The 21,076-nt window shown below is 64.2% G+C and overlaps 3 protein-coding genes across 14 annotated transcripts; all 3 read right to left on the bottom strand.

The window, feature by feature from the left end:
- Window positions 1-2,394: 2,394 nt before the first annotated feature.
- Window positions 2,395-6,801, bottom strand: LOC116629077 (ephrin-A4-like). The gene is made up of 4 exons (XM_032399368.1): window positions 6,167-6,801; window positions 3,827-4,122; window positions 3,407-3,475; window positions 2,395-3,090 (listed from the first exon to the last, which is right to left on the bottom strand). Exons 1-4 carry the CDS (start codon window positions 6,277-6,279, stop codon window positions 2,954-2,956), a joined length of 615 nt encoding a protein of 204 aa, XP_032255259.1. The 5' UTR covers window positions 6,280-6,801; the 3' UTR covers window positions 2,395-2,953.
- Window positions 6,802-7,451: 650 nt separating this feature from the next.
- LOC116629078 (disintegrin and metalloproteinase domain-containing protein 15-like) lies at window positions 7,452-17,742 on the bottom strand. Of its 12 annotated transcripts, none has more exons than XM_032399375.1 (23): window positions 17,604-17,742; window positions 16,348-16,454; window positions 15,644-15,720; window positions 15,197-15,275; window positions 14,956-15,032; window positions 14,667-14,865; window positions 13,490-13,555; window positions 13,345-13,413; window positions 13,099-13,268; window positions 12,898-12,979; window positions 12,310-12,458; window positions 12,045-12,219; window positions 11,721-11,813; window positions 11,301-11,605; window positions 11,020-11,221; window positions 10,683-10,760; window positions 10,201-10,273; window positions 9,882-10,020; window positions 9,400-9,469; window positions 8,719-8,793; window positions 8,236-8,307; window positions 7,857-7,981; window positions 7,452-7,769 (listed from the first exon to the last, which is right to left on the bottom strand). In XM_032399375.1, the coding sequence occupies exons 1-23, from the start codon at window positions 17,680-17,682 to the stop codon at window positions 7,727-7,729; spliced, it is 2,604 nt and encodes an 867-aa protein (XP_032255266.1). In that variant the 5' UTR covers window positions 17,683-17,742; the 3' UTR covers window positions 7,452-7,726. The 12 variants fall into 12 exon arrangements, with proteins under 12 accessions (XP_032255266.1, XP_032255267.1, XP_032255269.1 ...); XM_032399376.1 differs by having other exon boundaries at window positions 8,719-8,790; XM_032399378.1 differs by lacking the exon at window positions 8,236-8,307.
- Window positions 17,743-17,891: 149 nt separating this feature from the next.
- LOC116629076 (E3 ubiquitin-protein ligase DCST1-like) lies at window positions 17,892-21,021 on the bottom strand (the record flags this gene model as incomplete). Its single annotated transcript, XM_032399367.1, has 4 exons — window positions 17,892-18,380; window positions 20,196-20,309; window positions 20,404-20,546; window positions 20,905-21,021. Coding segments are annotated over 4 exons (626 nt in total), but the record flags the coding sequence as incomplete, so codon positions are not given.
- Window positions 21,022-21,076: the final 55 nt, after the last annotated feature.

The following is a 21,076-nucleotide window of genomic DNA, read 5'->3' as shown; positions in this document are numbered from 1 at the left end:
CGGAGGCCGGGCACCCAGGACCCCAGCGCTGTTGCCAGTACTCCTCCCCTAACGTTCCTGGGGTAAGTGGCACTGACCATTACTTGAAGTGAGAAAAAGGATCTCGAGAATGATAAGAGCTTGCTTGGGTAGGGCGCCGGGACCTGGGAAGCTGAGCTCCATCCAGTCTCCCCGCCCCCAACCCAAACAGCCACCCAAGCTGCCCCTGGAGCTCAAGCAACGACCACTCTCCAGGTTACGGTCGGACGCACCGTCGGTTGCTATGGGGACCCCCTCCCCACGTCCAGGCCTGAACCAATGGGCATCACCGCTGATGACCTCATGCCCCAGGGCCCGGGATTCAGTTGGCTATTTGGAAGCCAGAGTGGCCCTCTCCAACTGCGTCACGGCTGGGAATCCCCCGACGACCCCAGCTGCCGTGGCCCGCTGAAAGAAGGGCGCGCTGGGAGCTCCCGATGTGATGAATGAATGAATAAGCAAAGGAAGGAACGAACTACTGAAAGAGAAGAGAGAGGGGTCACATCATAAAAAGACCAAAGCTTCAGGGTTTAGCTTCTAGAGAAAGAGGGTGGTTTGCAACCCCGCAAATGGGGTTGGGGCAGGACCCAGGTCGCAGAGTCTTTCAGGCTCTTGGGACGACGAGACAGGGTGAGGCAAAGATGACCAGTTTTCGCATCTGCTGGGGAGAGACTAGGGCGGGACTAGCGAATTGAGGGCCCCACCTTGGGCCGTCTAGCGCCGCCGAGTTTAGGGGAGATCGGTGACGCCCCAAAACTCACAGGCCTGCCCAGCCTCCTGGAACCGCGCCCCGGAACGCGCCTCGAGGCCTTCTCCTGGGTCGGGCCCAGTCGCGGAAGGCCGCCCCGCACCTTCAGCCCGCCTCGGCCCCGGGAGCGGACCTGGCCCTCGGGGGGGCGCGCCCCGGGGCTGGCCCGGCTGAACGCGCAGGGCCGGGTGTGAGGAGAGGGCGGGCGGCGGGAGTCTGCGACCCTCGCACCGATGCCCTGCCGCCGAGGCGTCCGCTCAGTCACCTGCGGGGAGCCGGCGGCCGGCCAGGGCGCACGTCCGAGTGCCCGCCTGCTCTGGCACTAGGCAGCGAGCGCGCCGGCGGGGTGGGCGAGGGGGGCGTGGGGCGTCGGGGTGAGCCCCCCACCGTCGTCAGTGGAGGGCAGGGCCTAGTCACCAGTCGCCCCGCGCACCTCGCCTACGGCTTCGGGGGGGGGTGCAGGAGGCAGCAGTGCCCTCGGTTTCCACGGCGACACAGGACCCCCTCCTGGGTGACAGGGGAGACGCCACTCGAACCCGGGACCAGAAGGCCGGGCCGCAGCTCACGCTCGAGCTCAGACGCCGCCCGCCGGGCGCCCCGGGCCCTCGGCGTCCGCTGGAGAGCGCGGGGGGGCCCGAGGGCGCGGACGCGCGGACACGCGCACCCACAGACGCGGCCTTTTCCGACCCCGGCCTCGAACGGGCGAAGGGGTCGAGTCGCGTCGGCTCCGCCCGCGGTGCCGCCCTCCGCCCTCGGGCAGAGCAGTGGGACGAGCGAGCGCGAGCGGGTCTGACGGGCGTGCAGGGTGGGGGAGGGGCCGGAGCCCCGGTTCCGGCGTCTGTCAGTCTCCCGCCCCCCGCGGCTTCACACGCCGCCTCCCGCTGCCGCAGCCGGGCCGAGCTAATCAGCACAACGTCCACCTATCGATCGCTGGCTCGGTGCCAGGCGGGCCGGCACGGTGCCAGTGGGAGCCGCGGGGCACCGGGGCGGGTGGGGCAGGGCGGCGGGGGGAGGGGCACCCCTCACCCCGGCTCCACCGAGGACACCGTTCAGAAAGAGGGCCCTGGTGGGGCTGGGGGGGGGGGTGGATCGTAGCCTCGCCTGCCAGAGGGGGTAGAGACAGTGTGGGGCTGGGAGCAAAGGGGGCCCTCCCTCCTCGGCCCCACCCCCTCCTCCTTATAAAAGCGAAGAACAAAGAAGCCGCTGGGGAAGGAGGCTTTGATCTGACCCCACCTTCCCAGTTCTAGACCAGGCACCGCCCAGACTGCCCCTGGGGAGGGGGAAGCAGGCCCGGCTCGCAGGGACCCAGGCATTCGGAACTGCTCTCGCGGCCCTGGCGTTTGCCCCAACGCCCTGCTTGGTGCTACCAGGGCTTGGGCACCGCCCCAAGTGGATGGGCTGTCCGGAGCATCTGCCCCCTCCTCAGCTCAGGAAGCCTGCTAGGGAGGTGGGAGAGGGGGCCACTGGTACCCACCGCACGCCGCCCAGAGGGGTGCCCACGGCCTGCTGCCCGGAAGGGATGGCCTGGGCGGAGCTGACATGGAGGTCAGGCCAAGTGAAGCTGAGAGCAGAGGCTGCGGGGCGTCCTGGGGTCACGGAAGGAGCCAGAGGGTGGTAGATGGGGGAGAGCAACCGCAAGTTGGGTGGTTTATTGAGGATTTGGTCCGGACACTTATAAAAATACAAACTGGCATGATATTCAACCTCATAGCAAGTCCGTCTTCATAGAAGACAAGTGAGTGACCCCCTGGGGAGGGGAAGATGCTGCCCCAGGGAAGAGGCCCACAGGGTACTGGGCACAAATGGCAGGCCTTCTCCCTTGCCCTGGTCTGGCAATCCACCTGTCCCCAGGTCTTCGGTCTCGGCCCCAACAGACTCAAGGATTCAATCCCACCAAATCCCAGTCTTTCTGGGGGGGGACAGGATGAGAACGTCAAAGCAGCTGACGGAGACCCTACGTTTGCCTTGCCTGGGCTCCAGGGTGCCCAGGGCTGTATGCAGCTCCCCTTCGGCCTGTGATGAGGGGCCAGCCCCTGGAAGGGTCACCTCAGACCCTCTGACCTCCCCGTCACTCTTCCGTTGGTCTGGCTGGCTTGACTGCTCCCAGTTCGAGAGGCAGGGGCCCCTCCTCCAGGGAGTCTCGGGAGGGCTCTGGCTCCTGGGCGTAGCAGGAGGGGTCTGCTTGGCTCAGAGAACTCGCAGGAGGCGCAGAATTGGCAGCAGGAACAGCAGCAAGAGACAGAGGGGGCTGAGAGCACCTCCCCCTCGCCACCCTGATGTGCCGCTCTCTCCTGGGCTTCCAACAGGATGGGCTGACTCCGACTCTGTGAGGGAGGGCAGCACTGAGGGACCCTCCCCTTCAGCAGCCTCCTTCCTGCCCTGCCCCTGGCCTCTTCACTCCCAGCCCACCACGGCTGAGGCCTCGGAGGACACTGCCCTGGAGATGCCATCTCCTTGGCCCAGCATAAAGGGGCAGAGTGGAAGCACCCACACAGAGAAATGGGGGATCAGAGGCCACAGCTAAAAGCCCCACCTGGACCCCTCAGGGTCTGATGCTCCCAGACTCTCCCCACCGCTTCCCTCGCTCCAGCGACCCCACACCCACCAGAAGGGTGGCCCCCCGCACCCCGACCCACTTACTGCTCTCCTGGCAGCAGACGGACACCTGGAGCCTCAAGCACTTGCCAGAACTCTCGGGAGTTGGTACCGCTGGGTGGTGGGAAATTGGGAGGAAGAAGTTAGCACAGGCTAGCTTGCACGCCCCAGACGCCTTCAGACCCTTCCCGTTCGTCTTCCCTGCGGTTCCCTGGAGAGCTTCCCCTCACCTTTGGTCCCCACCCTGGTGCCAGGCCCCGGCCGTGCCTGCCACCACGGCCCCTTTCCTAGCTCCTCTTGCTTTCTCCTCCTCTCTACAGACTCCCCTAGATGTCCCCCTACTCAGTATTAGACTCAGGTCCCCCCTCTTCATTCCCAGGCCCCACCTCAGGCCCTCTGCCCACCTGTGGCGATGGCAGGATGCCCCCCCCGCCCGGCACAGCCAGCGTGCCCCTCCTCACTCACAGATGTAGTAGTAGGTCTCTCCAGGCAAGAACTCAAAGCCGAGGGAGAAGGGTGTGAAGCGCTGAATCTTCTCAGAGAATCGAACCGGGCCAAAGGGAGCGAAGGGGAGGGCGCACTCCCAGCGCTTGAAGGCTCCTGGCCCCTGGGCCTGGCAGGCCTCATAGCCTGGCCGCTCCACCATGTATAAAGCGAACGTCTCGGGGCCGTCAGGGGGCCCTGGCCCCTCATAGTGCGGGCAGAAGATGTCTAGGTAATCGTTGAGCTCCAGCTTCACCACGGCGTCTCCTCCAAGCAGCCTGCAGGCATCGGGCGGGGGCGGGCTGAAGGGGCACGAGGGTCCCGGTGGTCCCTTCCGGCCTCTCCCCCACCCACTGGAGAGGGAGCAGCTCAGCAAGGCCCGCGTTTCCCAACCCGACAACTCTTGAGAGACAGAGTCAAGGGGTGGGGGGGCGGGGCGGTCACCAGTTTGCAGGTATCGAGAGGTGAAGGGACGGCTGAAGGGACGGCGGTGCCCATAACCATGTGCTCAAGCCTGAGACGGCCTCTCTCCAGACCCTACATTTTCAGGCTGGAGCTGCCACCAGCTCTCCAGCCCCAGTGCCCAACAGAGGGCCTGGCAGAGCACTCTGCACTTGGTACATGTCAGGTGCTAAGAAGCTGGGGCGCAGAGACGAGGGGTACAAATCTGGGCCCACGGCACAGTCACGGCTGCAGACATGGACGCCAGGAACCGTATCCTCATCAGCAGAGGCAGAGAGAGGAAGACAGCTTTCCGGATCTCAGTGCAATACTGAGAAGAATGTCACAGTGAAAGGAAAGAAGGAAGGAAGAAAAGAAGGAAGGAAGGAAGGAAGGAAGGAAGGAAGGAAGGAAGGAAGGAAGGAAGGAAGGAAGGAGGAATAGGCTGTGGGTGGGGGAGGCCCCTCCAGATATCAACTCATCTTTGGCCTACTCAGGACTCCCTTCCCTACCTCTTGGGAGCTGCCTGTGGGAGCCAGGACAGGCGGGAAGGGCTGGGACAGGCTGCCCCCACGGCATTATACACTGTGAACCACTTTCCCCCTTCCTGACCATCCACACAGTCTAGCGTGACGGATGAAAGGCCTCTAACTATCCCTCAATGGGTGGTCTAAGGACCACCTGCATTTGGAGTTCTGATCAGAAATGCAGATTCCCGGGCTCAGCTCAGACCCACTCAAACACAAGCTGGGCCTTGGTATGATTTCTGCAGCATCCCCAGTGCCTGGAAAAGTGTCCTGCCCAAACACTTAATAAATATTTGCAGATTGAATGAACAGGCCAGAAACCTCAGGGCTGGGGGCTAGGAACCTGAATTCCTAACAAGTTCTGCAAGTGATTCAGAGGCACTGGTCTGGAACAGAGAGGGCTTCGGAACTGGGAGGACAATAGCTGTCATCACGTGGTGCCAGCATCCTAATGACCTGTCTTGATGCCTGCCCTCCCCGGGGGTCTCCGGGCTCCCAGAGGCCAGAGCTGAGGTCTTCTCTCTCTATATCCAGCATCCTAGCACACGTCCTGCGTAACAAATGTTGGTGAGTGAACAAATGAACAGAGTCACAGATTGTCTCAAGTAGAAAATCAGAAAGGCAAACAGATGGAGAAAGCAGAGAGACAGGGAGAACTGGGGAAGAAAATGCAAACAGTAAAAAATACCGAGGTTCAAAGGCTCGGAAGAAAGAATAATTTGTATCTACAGCCCGCACCTCTTCCACACACGTGACCTCGGTCAGCCCGCCTGATTTCCCAGGGTACCAGGTGTTATTAGCCCATTTTACAGATGAGATAACTGAGGTTAGGGAGTCAAACGACTTGCCCGAAGGTGATTCAGCTGGAAGGGCAGGGCCGAGAATGGACAGAAATAGAAGGACCCAGAATGACGGAGATGAACGCAGAGATAGTGAATGAGCTCAGGAGGCCAAGCGAGCAGGAGAGTAAACCACGCTCTTTCTCAAGCGTGAAGCCCCCTCCCTCCCTCTCCAGACCGCCCGCCCCAGCTCGGAGGTGCAGGGGAACAGCAGGAGAGAAGGGAAAAGCGAGGGGGCGGGGCTCGGAGCGCAGGCCGGGGGGCCCCCGGCTCCGAGATCCCACCTTCCGCCTTCAGAGCTGGGGGTCCTCCGCCCGCCCCCCAACACGTGCGGGCGGGGGGGAGCCCCGGGCGCGCCTCGCCCCTCCCCTCCCCCTCCCCCGCCGGCTCAAACAAAGGAGCCCCGGCGCGCGGCCCGGGCCAGGCGGCGCCGCGCACAGAGCGAGAGTGGGGCGCGCGCCCGGCCCGGGAGCGCGCAGGCCCGGGCCGCAGTCGGCCGGGTTCGGCCCGGCTACCTGGGGTTACTGGAGTTCCAGTAGACAGCGTGGCGGAGGCCGGAGCCCCCTCGCAGCGGGGAGCTGAGGAGCGCGGCCCAGAGGACAGTCCGCAGCAGGGGCAGCAGCCGCATCGCCCCCGGGGTCCGCTCTGGTCTGGTCCGGCCGGTCCCGGCCCGCTTCTCTGCCGCCGCGAGAAAGGTACAAAGTGGAGGGAGGGGGGGTGCGGAACTGGGGGTGGGGTGCAGAGACTCGCAGGCCACGCCTCCGGGTAACTTTCCACCAATGGGGGCGCACCCCCGCCTCCGCGCTCGGAGCCAACTCCTGTTAACCCTGTGTGCGCCGAGGCGCGCGCCAGGCTCGCCGCGCTCCCACCGGGTCTGCACCGTGACGCGAGGGGGCGGGAGGGGCGACGCAGTCCACGGTCGGGGAGTTCGTTTTAGGGAGGTCGCGTCTTTCGTGTCTGCGTTAGTACCGGGTAGGTAGGAAGCCTTATTACAAATTGGGAGGATTTAAATAGGAGCACACGGCCTTTGGCCAGAAAGAGGAAAAAGTGAGGCACGGGCGAGGACCCACGAAGCCCGTCCAGCTCCACCTTAGCATGTTGCCCCTTTTTGCCTATTCAGGGATAGCGCGGAGTGGAAGGGACAGATCGCCTCCTGCGACAGATCGCCCCTCCCCCTCTCCCTCCCCTCCCCCTTACGGAGCCTTAGTGCCCACCTTGGGGTTGGCGCCTGTCCCTTTACGCCCCACACCTTCATTCTGGGCTGGGGGCCCACGCGGCCCCATTCCCGAAGTCGAAATAATGAGGTGGTTGCGTCCTGTACAAAGCACCTTTGTTCCCAAGCCCTCAGGTGGGGCAGGGGAGGGGAAGGAGGCAGGTGCACGGCCTTGGGACCGTGGGAGCCGCCGCCCCGCTCCGCCCCGGCTCCAGGGCTCTGAGAACACCAGCCAGATCCACTTTTCCCAGCTACTGGTCAGAGGGTGGGGACGGCGGGTCCAACAGCTGGGCCGGTTCGTGGATAGCCGCCTCTGGGGGCCGCGCACACTTGGGCGCAAGGACTTGGCGACGGGGGGCGGCACGGGGATTTACAACTCCCTGGATACTGGATTGCGCAGGGTCATCCCAGACTGGGCAGAAACCAGCCGCGAGCATCCCGGGGACACACACGCTGACCCAGCCTGGGACTCTTCGCCCTCCAGAGCCCGCCTACGTCCGAGGCGGCAGCGCCTCCTGGCGGCCAGACCTGGAACCGCAGCAGGGCGACCGGGCCTTCCCCGAGCAGACAAAGTCCGAGGCACGCTCCCCAGACCTCAGGTTTATTGCACCAGAGCAGGGACAGGCTGTGTGCACCTCCCTCAGGCCAGGACGGCGCCCAGCCCCTTCCCACCCCCAGCTGCAACTGCCTGGCGGGTCCCTAGGGTGCTGCTCGTCGGCGCGTGGAGGTGCCCGCAGTCTTAGGCTGCCCGCTCCGCCGTGCCCAGGCTCCGGCTCCTTCAGTCATCGCGCGGGACTCCAGGGGCCAGTCCGCCTCTTGAAGTCCTAAGTCCGGCTTGCAGGCAGCGGAACCTCAGCAGAGGTCAGAGGTAGAGCGAGGACGCTGCTGGGGGCGGCGGCGCAGGCCTGGGGTGCGGGAAATCGAGAAAAAAAAGGTCAGAGGTCCCCCTTTCCCCAGACCATTCGCCCGGCGCTGGCATCCCCCGCACCCACCTGGACGGTACCACTAGGGGCGGGATTCCAGCTCCTGGGTCAGGCAGGTCACCCGAAGGGCGCCGGCCCTGGGGGTTGGCTGGCAGCGGCTTCCTCGGGGGTGGGGGCTTGGCAGGCCCCTGAGACTGAGAAAGAAAGCGGGAGGCTGGCTTGGGAGGGGGTGTCGTGTTGCCCACCCCTGTTGCTGGGGAGCACCAGCTTGTGGGGCCGGCTCCAGAGGTCACCTTGGTTCCAAACCAACCTGTCACCGTTAAAGGACACCAGGGTATGTGTCCTCATGCACAGAGGGGGCATCTCACCATGGCCACGACTGCCAGGGCTATTAGCACCACAGCCCTGGGTGGGGGAGAGGCTGCACCCTTCTCTCCCCACATGTTACCTTCGGGTGCCTCACCACCGGGTCGGCGGGCAGAGGGCGGGTGGGGGGATTGGGCCGGTCAGCCAGCTCAGCCTGAACAGAGAGAGGGGCAGCGCTGTGAGCACAGCCAGGGGCCAGCGGGCATGCAGTGGTTCTCTCCAGGGCTTCAGTTCAACATGCAAAGTCAGCCAGGGGGCAGGTGAGAATGGGGACATGCGCACAGGGCTTGGGCGCCTGCCCGCAGAAGCCTCAGGGGAGGAAGGTATGGGTCACAGTGGTGTCCCAGGCCAGCTGCAGTCCTGCCACTGACCACCAGGTGGTGGTAGAAACCAAGGCAGGAGGCTCACCCTTTGCGGCTGCTGGGGCTCAGAGTGTCTGAAGGCTGAGGGGCACCCTGGTCCCCTAATGAAGAGCGCCACTGGCAGGGAACAGGGGTGAGAACTGCAGTGGGGCACCAAGCCTCCCACCTGCCCTGGGCCAGGGCGGGGCCTGGCCCGGATTTACCTGGAGTCTCTTGGGCACAGGGTCGGGAGGCAGCGGCCGGGAGGGGGGTGCCGGGAAGCCAAGAATACTGGCCTGCTGAGAGAGCATGGGGAGCAGACAGCGGGATCGGGGTGGGTGGGGTCGGGGAGAGGGAGCACGGACACAGATGTGGGCAGAGAGGGGTTAGTGCCTGGGGAGGGGCTGCCAGGGCCCCAGGGACAGTGGGGGGGCCGCGCATGCAGTTGCTTGGCTGCATGCAGAGGGGGCGACAAGTGGCAGAGTGAGCATGCGGACCACCTCCACACACACCCCTGTCATCAGCTCCAGGGGCTTGCGGGGCACTCGCCAGCCTTCCACACATGGTGACCTGGGCCTCATCAGGTCATGGCGCCTGAAGGCCATTTCTGAGCACCACCCACCTTGTCCTCCAGGGGCCCCTGCTGGGAGCACCAGCAGACCCACCTCTCAGAACCACCAGCTTGGCCCTCCTCTAGGTGATGTCCCTCCCCAGTCCAGGCTGGACTCTGCTTCTGGGCCTGCAGCCAGGGGAGCGTAGGGGAGGGCTGGCCCCGACTCCTCTGACTGACTCGTGGGCAATGGGAGTCTTTCTCTGAGTCTAGGGCCTTCAGTGCCCACACCCCAGGGCCCACGCTGGATGCCTGGGCAAGGTGGGGCCTCTCTCCCCTGGTATGCATGACTTACCTTGGCCCCTGGCATCAGCAGGACGCTCTGCGGGGGTCCTGGGCGTTCTGGGGGACCAGACTGGGCTGCCCTGGACGTGAAGAAAAGCAAGGAGGGAGAGGGCCCAGCGTCAGACCATGCTCTCCACCCACACGCAACCCTTGAGTAGGGTTGACCCTTTGCAGCCCCTTGGAGAGCAGCTCGAGTGTGGTTGAGGCCCAGTGAGAAGTGGGGGGGGGGGCTGAGGGGCTTGAGGGAGGGCCCCACCTACTCAGCACAGGGCTCCTGGGCAGAGGTGGCCCTGGCTCCCCAGCTGCCCTCCGTGGGTCTGGGTGTGAGGTGAGGAGTGACAGGGCACGTGGAGGGGAGCGAGGCGTGCGTGGGCTGGCCCAAGGGGCTGGGGGCAGAGCCCGGTGTCCGGCACTGCAGCGGGACTGGGGACAGGACCGCAGAGCCGTCTTCAGCAGAGCCGTCGAGCGAGCTGGGGGCAAGGGGGTCCGTACCTGTACTGGCAGCTGGGTCCCTTGAGCTGACAGAGCCGTTGACGTAGGCGGGCGCGGTGCCGGTAGGCGGCCCCCAGCAGCAGCAGGACCACCAACAGCAGGAGGCTGAGGGGCAGCCCTGTGGTCAGGGGGCTGGTTGCTGTGGGGTGAGGGCAGGTTTGAAGGTGGGCAGGGCTAAGAATCCCACACCCAGGAAGGGGTGGAGGGCGGGGACGGAGGTGAAGTGATCAGAGAACGGGAAGGGGTCAGAGGAAGGGGGGGTGGTAAAGGGTGAGCCACGATGCCCTCCCAGCTGCCCCTGCCCGCTGCCCCCAGCTACCTCTGACGCGGGTGGTGCAGTCAGGGGCGGCCCAGCCCGCCTCACAGTGGCAATGTCCTTTGCTGTCGCAGACCTAGGGAATAGAGGTTGAGCGATGAGGGGCCCTACACTCTGGGGCCGCATTTCCCTGCCCCCAGCGTTTCAGGATCTCCTCTGTCCACAGTTGGAAGGTATGCTGGGGATGATGGGGTGGAGAGATGGAGCCTGTGTCCATGGCCGAGGAAATGAAACCGAACGAGCCCGTGAGCACCTTCTCCACGCTGGCACTGTGTGAGACCCTCTCGTCCTCATCTCCTGGACCCCAGGACGCCCACTGGGTGGCTGAGGAAACTGAGCTCAGAGTGGTTAATAATGTGCCCCCGGCTACCCAGCTAGGAAGGAGTAGAGCGAGGATTAGAACCTAGGTGTGTGTGTTCCCCACGCCCTCCTGTCTGCCCCCCGGAGGCTCCCTGTCCCCTTCCGTGTCCGCCACGCCCGCTCACCCCGTGTCCGTGGCATTTGCTTCGACATTCCTGGGCTCGCAGGACGTCCACGGGCTGGCACCGGCGGTCAATGCACACCTGGCCGGGGGTGGGGGGTGGGGAGAGAACCAAGGTCACAGCCTCACCAAGCGTCACAGGCACTGGCAGGCCACAGCCCTGCCCTTACAGAGGGGGAAACCGAGGCTGCCAGGATGGCAGGACGCTGTTCAGTCGGCAGTGTGACTCTGACCCCCCCCCCCCCCCCGAGAGTCTGCCTTTTACACTGGTGGACCCTGAGGCCTGGGCGCTGCTCGTGCACACGGCCCTCCCTCTGGCCTTGCCCGCTGGGACCGCTCACCAGGTCAGGACCGCAGGCCGTGCCAGGCAGAGTCAGCAGGGGCTGGGCCACGTCGTCGCCCAGGTCCAGGTGGACCCAGCTGCAATTCAGCTTCAGCTGGGTCCCGTTGGCTTCTAGCACCTCCCAGCGCAGACCCCGGGCTGAGCCGAGCAGAGGCTGGGCCTGCCCGCCCTGGCACTGGAGCTGCCCGCAGATGGCGTCTCTGAGGTAACGAGGGAGGAGGTGCGGGGTCAGGCCAAGGCTCCCACAAACCCAGAGGGGACCCCCGGCTCCTCACTTACTTAGGGGCACAGGACACGTAGCTGCCATTAGGGCTGCGCCCACAGCTCCCAAAGGCATCCCCTCGAGTGTTGGCAGCAAGGAGGCAAAGCGGCGAGGCGGGCCGGGCCCCAGGTCCCCAGAGAGCCTGGCACTGCTGGGCGTACGAGGCGCAACGGCCCCGCACGCACACGGCCTGGCCCCCCGCGCACGGCTCGCCGTCTCCCAGGCTGACGTCGGGAGGGCACTGCGGGCTGTCTCCTGAGCAGAACTCGGGTAAGTCGCAGTCCCCTCTGGACGGGCGGCACTGCCCGCCGGCCGGGCGCAGCTGCGGGGCGAGGGAGCATCGGTGTGGGTGCTGGGCGGGTCCCCCCAAAAGACCTTTCCGCCCCGAGCCCCGGCGGGTGAGCGGTGGGTGGCTGGAGGGTCCCGTCGGCGCCCACCTGGCAGTTGTGACAGCAGAGCCCGTCGGACGCGCACCGCGCCCCGGGCCTCAGTTGGCAGCTGACGTAGTCACAGCAGGGGTCGGTGCAGTCCTGAGGGCAGGGGGACCCCGAGTTGGAGAGGGCCAGGCCTGAGAGCCCGCCCCACCCCTGCTCTCCGAGGACGCACATAGCAAGTAGAAGCTGGAGGCCCGCACGGCCTGTGCTGTCCCCGCAGACAGAGGGGGAGCTGCGGAGAGGGGAGGCTCGGACGCTCGCGGAGGGGCGGCGACCCGGGGTGAGGGCCCAGGAGGGGTGGGGCCAGGCTTGGGGGGAGGGGCTCACATCCGGGAAGCCGCAGTCACACTGCTCGCCGGGCTCCACCAGCTTATTCCCGCAGACAGTGGCCAGAGAGGGCAGGCTGGGCAGCCGTTCAAAGAGGCAGCTGCCCATCCCTTCCAGCAGGGCTTTCTCCAGGGCCTGCCGGCTGCAGTTGCTGAAGTTCAGGCCCGGCAGGAAGCTGGGGACCGTGGCAAGAAAGGTTGGGGCTGCGGGCGGCCTCGGGCCCTGCCCCCCCCCCCCCCCCCCCCGCCCCCCTGCAGGGACTCACTCCGTGGAGGCCTCCATGATGCAGCTCTTGGCAGGGGCCGGCCCTGGGCAGGGACAGCTGTGCCCGCGCAAGTCGTGGTCCAGGCCCAGGCTGTGGCCCAACTCGTGAGCTATGGAAGATGCAACTCCCAGGACACTGGTGGAGTGGTCCTGGCATTGGGGAGGGGACACCCCAGGTCCAGCAGCAGCCTGACTGCTCCTGTTCTCTCCTCATCTGACCTCCGGGGCGCTCAGCACCGCCTCCCTCCTTAATTGCTTCTAAAGTAGGAGGAGAGCCCAGGCCTGGGTGGCAGGAAACCGGGGGCTCGCTCAGCTCTGTGCCCCTCCCTTACTGTGTGGCCCTGGGCACTCGCCTCTCTTCTTTGGGCTCGGCTACCCCCTCCTCCCCCAGGAAATAGGTGAAGACCAGTAAAGCGGTGAGCTGGCCACAGGAGAGGGTGCCACGACCGCAGAGGCCACGTGTCATACAGCCCTGCCCCCATGCCCACAGCTCTGGGGTTGGTAACTTTGTAGGGCTTTCAGTGAATCAGCGGCCCTCCAGTGGGGAGGAACTGAACTGGGAATAGGGAGGAGACCTGAAATAGCTCACCATGTTCACACCTCCGGAGAAGTCAGAACAGATGGAGTTCTGAATGGCCATGCCCACCGTGGGCCCAGAGAATGAAGTAGCGCTGTGGGATTGTGAGGCCAAAGTCAGGCCAAAGCCAAGGGGTCCAGAGCTTCAGGGCCTCAGATAGGGAGGGGGTGTGACCCTGGCCAGGCCAGAGCAGAGCCCGGGCGGGGGGCTTACGTCACCAGCTGGGCGCTGTCGTGGTGCAGTCGAGGCAGCAGATCTCTCCGGCGCCAGTGGAGGAACCTGTCTAGCGTGAGACCTGGGTCCTGGCTTATCTCCACCAGGTCCCGCTGGGTCCAGGCCTCCAGGCCCACGAGCACCACCCGCACATTCAGGGGCCGGAAGAACTGAAAGAACTGGGGCTCAGGAGATGGGCTCCGACGGCCAGAGGGCCGTCAGGGCGCTGCCCCGCCCAGCACTCACGGTGTCCAGGAGGAGGGTCACTTTCAGCATGCGGTTCAGCAGGTGCTGGGAGTCCGGGTACCTCTGGACCTGCGGGCCCGAGAAGTGAGCAGGAGAAGCAGCAAGGCGGGTGGGGGCCGGAGGGAACGCGCGTGGGCCAGCTCACCTCCGCGTGGTCGGCCACGATCACCAGCTCGACGGTCTTGGGCTCTGTCACCACATCCCGCCGCCGCTGTGGGCGGAGGAAGGAGCATCAGGCCCAGCACTCACGGCCGGCAGCCGCACGGGGCTGCAGGAACCGCGTCCACGCCCACCCTGGGCGGCCGGCCGGAGGGGAGCAGAGCCCATTTTACAGATGAGCCACTGAGAGCCCGCGAGGCCAGTGACTTGCCCAAGGTGGACCCAGGAGTAGGTCACGTGGCTGGGAGTAGAGCCTGCTTTCTAACTCCAAATTCAGTGCCTTTTCCAAATTAAAAAGAAGACAATAGGGGCACCTGACTGGCTCAGTTGGTAGAGCGTGTGACTCTTGGTCTCGGGGTTGTGAGTTCGAGCCCCACAGTGGGTGTAGAGATTACTAAAAAATAAATAAATAAGGTTTAAAAAATAAATTAAAAAATAACACCATCATATACTTATCACACTTTAGGCACACTTCTAAGCACTGTGCATATGGATAGATAAATAGATTCAGTTAATCTCCACAATAACCCTGAAAGGTAAGTAGTTTTATTATCCCTGTTTTTTTTTTTTTTTTAAGATTTTATTTATTTATTTGAGACAGAGAGAAAGCGAGACAGCGAGAGAGCACAAGCAGGGGAAGGGACAGAGGGAGAGGGAGAAGCAGACTCCCCACTGGGCACAGAGCCTGACACTATGCGGGACTCTATCCCAGGACCCTGGGATCACGACCTGAGCCGAAGGCAGACGCTTAACGACTGAGCCACCCAGGCGCCCCTATCATCCCCGTTTTATAAATCAGGAGATTGGACTCATATTGCTTTAGGACTGGTAACTGTATTATCTCTAGCCAAGTGAGCGCTCTCTGCGTTTGGGGATCTTCTGACAGATGTGGAGTTTGGGTCAAGTACCTGCATGTAAATCCTGGATATATCAGTCACTAGTTGAATGACTTTGGGCAAGTCACTAACCTCTCCGAGCCAGTGTTCTCACTAAAATGGAGCTACTGATAGGACATACCTCCCAGCATTGTTGGGAAGAGGAAAGGAGATTATGTTCACACAGGGGTGTGGACAGTTGCTCCTCAGAAGGTTCTGGGAACACAGGGCTCAGAGGGTCTGGGGCCTGGCCCTCGGGGACAACGAGAGCCCGCTGTTCATCCTCACCCGATGCGTGTGGCTGCGGGGCCTTCCCCGGGGTGGCTCCAGGGCAGCCTGGGTGGGCACAGACGCACGCCAGCGCAGGGCACAAGTGTGGCCTGGCAGGAAGAGGTCTCGGATCCGGGAGATATTCGGGGGGGCCCGAAGGTCCCCAGGCTCCAGGTCTAAGGTGTAGCTTCTCTCTGGGGACAGGATCACCAGCCCCCTGGGAAGGTCCAGCAAGTCAGAAAGCCTCTCAGCTCCATGCCTCACGCACCCTCACTGTCCCCACCCACATGGGGCGCACTCCAGGTACCTGAGCCCCGAGCAGGTGCACACAGAGACCCGGGAGCCCACGCGGCCCTGCACCGCTCCCTGGTAGCAGCAGTTCTCCTACAGCAGAGAAAGAGCAGTGCTACCTTGAAGGCCAGGCTGGAGACCAGGAGGCTGGCCTGCTGGTGAAGAGATGCAGTGTCCTCCCACGTCCTGTAGGGATGGCACCCTCCAGGTGGCCCCTGCCTTCTTCCCTCAGGCCAGAAACAGGGCATAAGACTCACCAGAGTGTGTCCCACACTGACCACACGGGTTCCATCAGGCTGGTACCACATCAGGCTCGGGCGGCCTGGGACTAGCTCCCTGGGAAGAAAAAGCAAGGCGGTGACAGTTACCTCCCTGGGGGGTGCAGGAACGGCCTGCGGGCCTGGGAGGTGGTAGAGGGGTGGCTGGGGGCCGGGCTTCCCCCAGAGGCAGCAGAGTATAGTGGTTGGGTCACAAACTCTGCCCAGCTCTCTGTGTTCTAATCTGGCTTTTACTGCATCCTAGCTGTGTGACCTTGGGCAAGTTAGTTAGCCTCTCTGTGCCTTGACTTCTTCATATATAAAACGAGGACAGTAATAGCGAATAGTACCTGCCCTGTAGGTTGTTATGAGTTCAAGCACTAGTCAGTGCTGTATGGCTGTCCGCCACGTTATCCACATTACTAACGGGACCACTAGTGTTGTTACCTGTTCCGTAGCAGCTCCAGAACATGACTCTCACCATCCAATTCCAACTGGATCCGCAAGGCCTCAGGCAGTTTGGTCTGTGGGCAGCAGAGGGCCTGTCACCTCCCTGGCCCTGCCCGAAATGCCTATCCTCTCTAACCAGAAAACCTCAGGCCCTTCGGAGAGCACCAACGATTAGATCACTGGTGGGGGTGGGGGGGTCCCGAGGGAGGGGCCAGGAAGCCCTGCCCGGCCTGGGGCATTGTTCTGGGGGGTTGTGTGGGGAGGTCAAGGAAGGTATCTGAGCCGCCCCTTCTCGGCTTCCTGCCCAGAGAGGAAGCATCATGGAAGACCCAGTGCAGGCCCCAGCCCTTCCTCTGACTCAGCTTTGGAATTGGGGATGGGGGGTGTTTGGTGAGGCCCTGACCTTCTCCAAGCCCCCCACTCCCCTGGGGAGAAAAGGGACAGAATGAGACCCCGAAAGCAGGTCTGGCCTCAGGGTTTTCCCAGGGGAGCGGGACAGCCAGCTGGGGCGGAGGCTGGGGCAGGCGCGGGGGCAGATGTTGAGGGCATAAGTGAAGCCAGGTGCTGGCCTGCGGCAGGAGGGGCAGCCAGCCCTGGGATGGCCGCGCTGCGCGGGGGGGTCCACTCACCTGTGCTCAGACACACGGCTCTGTGGGGTGGCAGGGGTGTGCTTCTTCACTTGGGGGGAGAGGGCGGCTCACCTGAAACACCTCTGTGAGGCTGAGTGTCGGGATGTCCGGAAGGATCTGGGGCTCCGAGGGTCCACGCAGGGCCCCTTCTGGCCGTGCCCGCTCCTCCTCAGTGCCACCTGCAGGGCGCCCAGAACACCCCGAGAGGGTGCTGAGAGAGCCGGCACCAGCGTTGGGCACACTGGTGCCCACTGGGCACCCGGGCCCTTCTCTGCTTGAAGGACTCCTGCATTGCATGCTGGGACTTAAAGGAGAATCCCGAAGGGAAGGGTCTTCTCTGCGGCTCCCAACTTTCATCCCAGCACCCCACCTTGCACGTCCTGCCTTCGCCTCTCCCTGCCCCCCCCCCCCCAGGCCAATCCCAGGTTCTGGCGGGGAGCTCCCTTTCCTACTCCCTCGCAATCACCCCCCTAGGAACGCCCCCTCTCAGGCCTGGGCGAAGCCCTGTGGCCCGGTGCCCACTCCGCCCTCCCCTGTCCTCACTGCGGAGCTGCCGGGAACGCCCATTTCTGGGTGCGCAGTGCAAACACCCCTCCCTAAACACCCCCTACCCAGTCAGGCACACCCGCTCGCCGCCCCCCAGCTTCCTCCCTGAGCACCCCCGTCCCACAATGGCCCTCTCTCCCGAGGCCAGCCCACCCGCGCCTGCCCTTCCAGCCCCGGGCCCGAGACAGCAGCGGGAAGTGAAAGTTCCAAGGAGGAGTCCGGTGTCAGCCTCTTTCCTGGCCAGTTCTCCCTCCCCTGGCTCCTCCCGCGCTCCCTCCCGCTCGCTGCGCCGGGTTTCTGGTGGCATCATCATCAGGGCGAGGGGTGCGTTGGCCGCTCAGGCCTGGGAAGGGGGCCCAGGAAGAATCCTCTCCGCCAAACCCTACCGGCCCTGACCACTCGGCGCTCTGGCACCGGGTGGAACGGTCAGCTAGGCCCCAGAGGAGCGAAGACGTCAGTCCCGGGGAGGTGCGACCCTGTCCCACCATCCTGAGGGGCGCTGGGCCAGGGCCTTCGGTGCCCGGCTCCGGAGCCTGTTAGTGTCCGCGGGGACCGAGCAGAGGATGACCGCGCGGGGCGGGGGGGCGGCATCCCCCTCCTCTCTCCACTCCATCGCCCAGTCGCCGGGCCCTCAGCCAGGACAGCGAACTAGGGCGGGCCGCGCTCTGGTTGGGGGTCTCCCCGAGTCTCCAGCCGACCCCCGTGCCTCCTGACTTCCCTGCGCCTCCTCCCGGTCCATTCTCCGCCCCCCACCCCCCGCCCACTGAGGGCCGGGCACTCACCTATATCTGGGAGCGGCCGGGGGGACAGAGGGCTGCCTGCGCCCAGGAGCCCCAGGGCCCAGAGCAGCGCCAGCCGCATGGCAGCGGCGCCCCGGGCCGGGCGAGGGCAGCAGGTGCTGGGCCGCGCGCCGAGGAGCCGCGGCGGCCGGGTCTGCCTGGCGCACCCCGCCGCGCCGAGCAGCCACCAGGCCCCGCCCCGTCCCGCCCCCGCCCCGGGGGCTCCCGGCCAGGCCCCGCCCCCGTGGAGGCCGCGGCCCCGCCCCCGGAGGGCCCGGGCCCGCGCCGCTCGCCACTGCGGCGTTCCGGCTGCTGCGCGCGGTGGGAGCCGAGGCCCGGACCGACCGGCTGGGGCGGCGCGTCTCCACCCGGCCCGGGGCCGGACCCCTTCCCTGCAGCTCGGCTGCCCTCCCGCGTCACGTCGGCGGCCCGGTCTCCGGACTGCCGGTCAGACCCCTGGGAAGCGCGGGCGTGGGGAGTGTACCGGCTTTTATTAACCGCGGAGGAGCCGGTGGACAGGACGCCCCCTCACTCCGCGTAGGTGGCATCGTCGTTGCTGTCGCTGTAGGCGGAGGACGAGAGCTCCTCGCGCGGGGTGCAGGCGGGGCACCGCCGCCGCATGTCGTCCCAGCACGGCCGGCAGTACACGGCCGCGCAGTCCGGCGTCGGGCACACGTAGGCCTCTGGCGTCCCGGGCGCCTGGCACACCACGCAGCGCTCACGCAACCGGCGGCGCAGGAGCGGGCAGCGGCGGAGCAGGACGTCCGCCAGGCGGTGGCGCTGCCGGGAGCGAGCGGGAGAGAGGGCTGCGAGGGGTCCGCGCCCACGTGCTGGGCGCCCTGCGGGGCCGGGGTGCTAGGGCAGCGGGTGTAGAGGGCGGCCCTCCCCGGCGCGGTGATGGAGAATGGGGGTGCAGCTTCCGCTCCTTCCCCCAGCCACCACCTGTTCTTTCCCCGTAAACCACCTTATCTGGTTCTCACGGTGGGCGGGGAAGGCAGTAGGGCGTACGAGATTATCACTGCTGTGTTCTCCGCTTTACTGGCGGGAAAGCGGAATCTCGGGAGGGGTAAGCGAGTCCCCAAGGCGCACAGAGAGTAAGCAGTCAAACCTGGCTGGCCCCGGTCCCGATTCCTGATGACAGGTCTGGTTCACTGTGCTCCCACCCTCTCGCCCCACAATTGCCAGGAATTCCTCTCTGCAGGCCACCGAAACTACAGAGGCCCCACTGCAAAGGCAGAACTCCTGGCCTTGGCCTGCAGAGCCTTCCACGCTCTGGTCCCCTTCTAGCCTCTGCTCTAACTTGCCCCAGCTTGAACTTGGCATCCTCTGTGCCAGCCTCTCAGACTAGCCCCGGCCCTTGACATTCCCTCTGGGCTGTGAGTCTTTGCACATTCTGTTCCCTTAGCTTGGACGAATGCCCTTCATCTTTCCACCTGCCTACCCAAATCCAGTTTCCTTCTCGACCAGGTCATGGAATCACAGTATGCTCACTTTTTCATACTCATTTAGCCTCTCTGTGTCATGGGGTGGAGGATCTAGGCACTGGAGGAAAAGTCAAGCAAAGATGGTCTCTCACTTTCATGAGCTCTGTTGGGGCTGATTAAGAATGGCTGCCATTCTTTTCTTTTTCTTTTTTTTTTTTTAAATAATGTTGGGTCCTGTACTATGCTCTACTAAGAAAGTGTAAATAAATTAGCTCACTCAAACAGTAACCCCATAAGACAGGCATTGTTATCATCATTTCTCTTTCAGATGAGAAAACATGCTTGGAAAGGCGGTCACTTGCCCAGGGTCACATGATGACAACTAGTATGTGCATGGAACTTGCTAGATGCCTGCGCTACAAGAGTGAGACTCCCTTAGTCCCCACAACCACCAAATGGAGTAGCAGCTCACCCCGGTTACAGAAGGGAAAACCAAGGCCCAGCATTTAGTCAGTCCTCCAGATCGCAGTTGTCATGGCAATAAAGGAGGGAGCCAGGACTCAAACCCAGGCCCTCTGACACCAGCAGCCTCTGCCACGCTGTTGCTGATCTCTGCACACGCCTTGCACCAGGCCTTACACATCTGTCCAAGCTCCCTGTCCGTCAGAGGGAAACACTGAGGTCTGGTGAAGACCGTGGCCAAGGCCACACAGCTTAATGAGGAAGTGTGGACTGGAACCTGGTTCTTCTGGCTCTGTGCTTTTTCCTTATCCTATGTGACCCTTCATGGTGCCTTCCAGACCCCCCAGCCCACCCGCCTCCCCGCCTCCCCCAAAGACACTCAGTAGATCCTGTGGCTTGCCTCCCGTCCCTTGTCTCTGAAGGAGCCCCCTTGCTTTCTTTTAGCCAGACCATATCAAATCGGACTTCCCTTTTCTGCCTGCTTCCTGATGGCCCACTGAGTGTCTCGGGCTGGGCTGAATCCTGGGAGACAGAGGTGGACGCAGCCCTGACCCCCAGGAGCTGGATGACCAGGGCGCTTGGCATGCATCCCGTCAGAACTCGCTGAGCTCCGTAGGCCTGGGCCCCTGGGGCTGGACGGACTGACAGGAGAGGCCCCTGCTGCGGCCCTCACAGCCACAGGAGCCACGGGAAGGAGGCCTGGACTTACTGGGGCCTTCTGCTGCTGTGCCCGCCTCAGGATGGCAGCCCTCCTCAGCTGCGTAAAGGCTGCCCTCTTCCTCAGCAGGTCATTGTAGAGGAACAGGATCCGCTTCTTCTCGCGCTGGGGCCAGGGAGAGGGGTCAGTGGTATGACAGTGCGCCCCTCAGGCTGGGGGGGTGCTGGGTGCGGGCCTGCGAGCTTGGGGGAGGGAGCACCTTGGGGAAGTAGAAGGCAGCGATGACCCTCCGGAGCCGGTAGGCGAAGGCCTGGAGCAGACAGACACACAGCAGCAGGCCGACGGGGAGGGCAGCTCTCACGTAAGCCCTGGCGTCCAGGCTCACGGGCTGGGGCAGGCAGGCTGCGGGGGGGTGGGCCTGTCAGGGCACCCCCGGGCTGCTCTGCTCCTGCCTGCCCCTTTCCCTGCAGAGTGGCCCCTTCCGGCCCGGAGCTACCAGGCTCGTGAGGCTGTTTGCTCGGCTCGGATGTGGAAGAAAGTTCTGTTGGACAGTGTGGCTCTAGGGCACTGGGACCCCCAGGCCCCAGTCCCTACGGCCCTCGGACCCAAGGCTGTCATCTTCCAGCAACTCGAGTCCGACCTGACGCTTCCTGCTCTGATCCTTGCGACCCCAGCATGCAGAGCCCCCTCTTGCCACGCCTTGGAAAGACCCTGGCCCCCGCCCTCCGTTCCTCTGACCCAGACTTCCAGCGTCGCTCACCCATGTTGTTTGATTGCACCCCTGTCTCCGAGGACGTGTTCAGGGCTCCAATGGTTTTCCGAAGAAGCCGGGCAAGCATGGAGTCCCCCCCCACTTTCACCTCCAATTTGTGGCTGCCTGAGGCCGGGGGGGTCAGGAAAGGGTCGCAGTTTAGGGGGTGGGGCAGGATGGG

This window comes from Phoca vitulina, unplaced genomic scaffold (assembly GCF_004348235.1).
Source record: "Phoca vitulina isolate PV1807 unplaced genomic scaffold, GSC_HSeal_1.0 scaffold263, whole genome shotgun sequence".
Classification (NCBI taxonomy): Eukaryota; Metazoa; Chordata; class Mammalia; order Carnivora; family Phocidae; genus Phoca; species Phoca vitulina.
The sequence above is the reverse complement of the archived record's forward strand: the minus strand, read 5'-3'. Positions and strand labels throughout refer to the sequence as shown.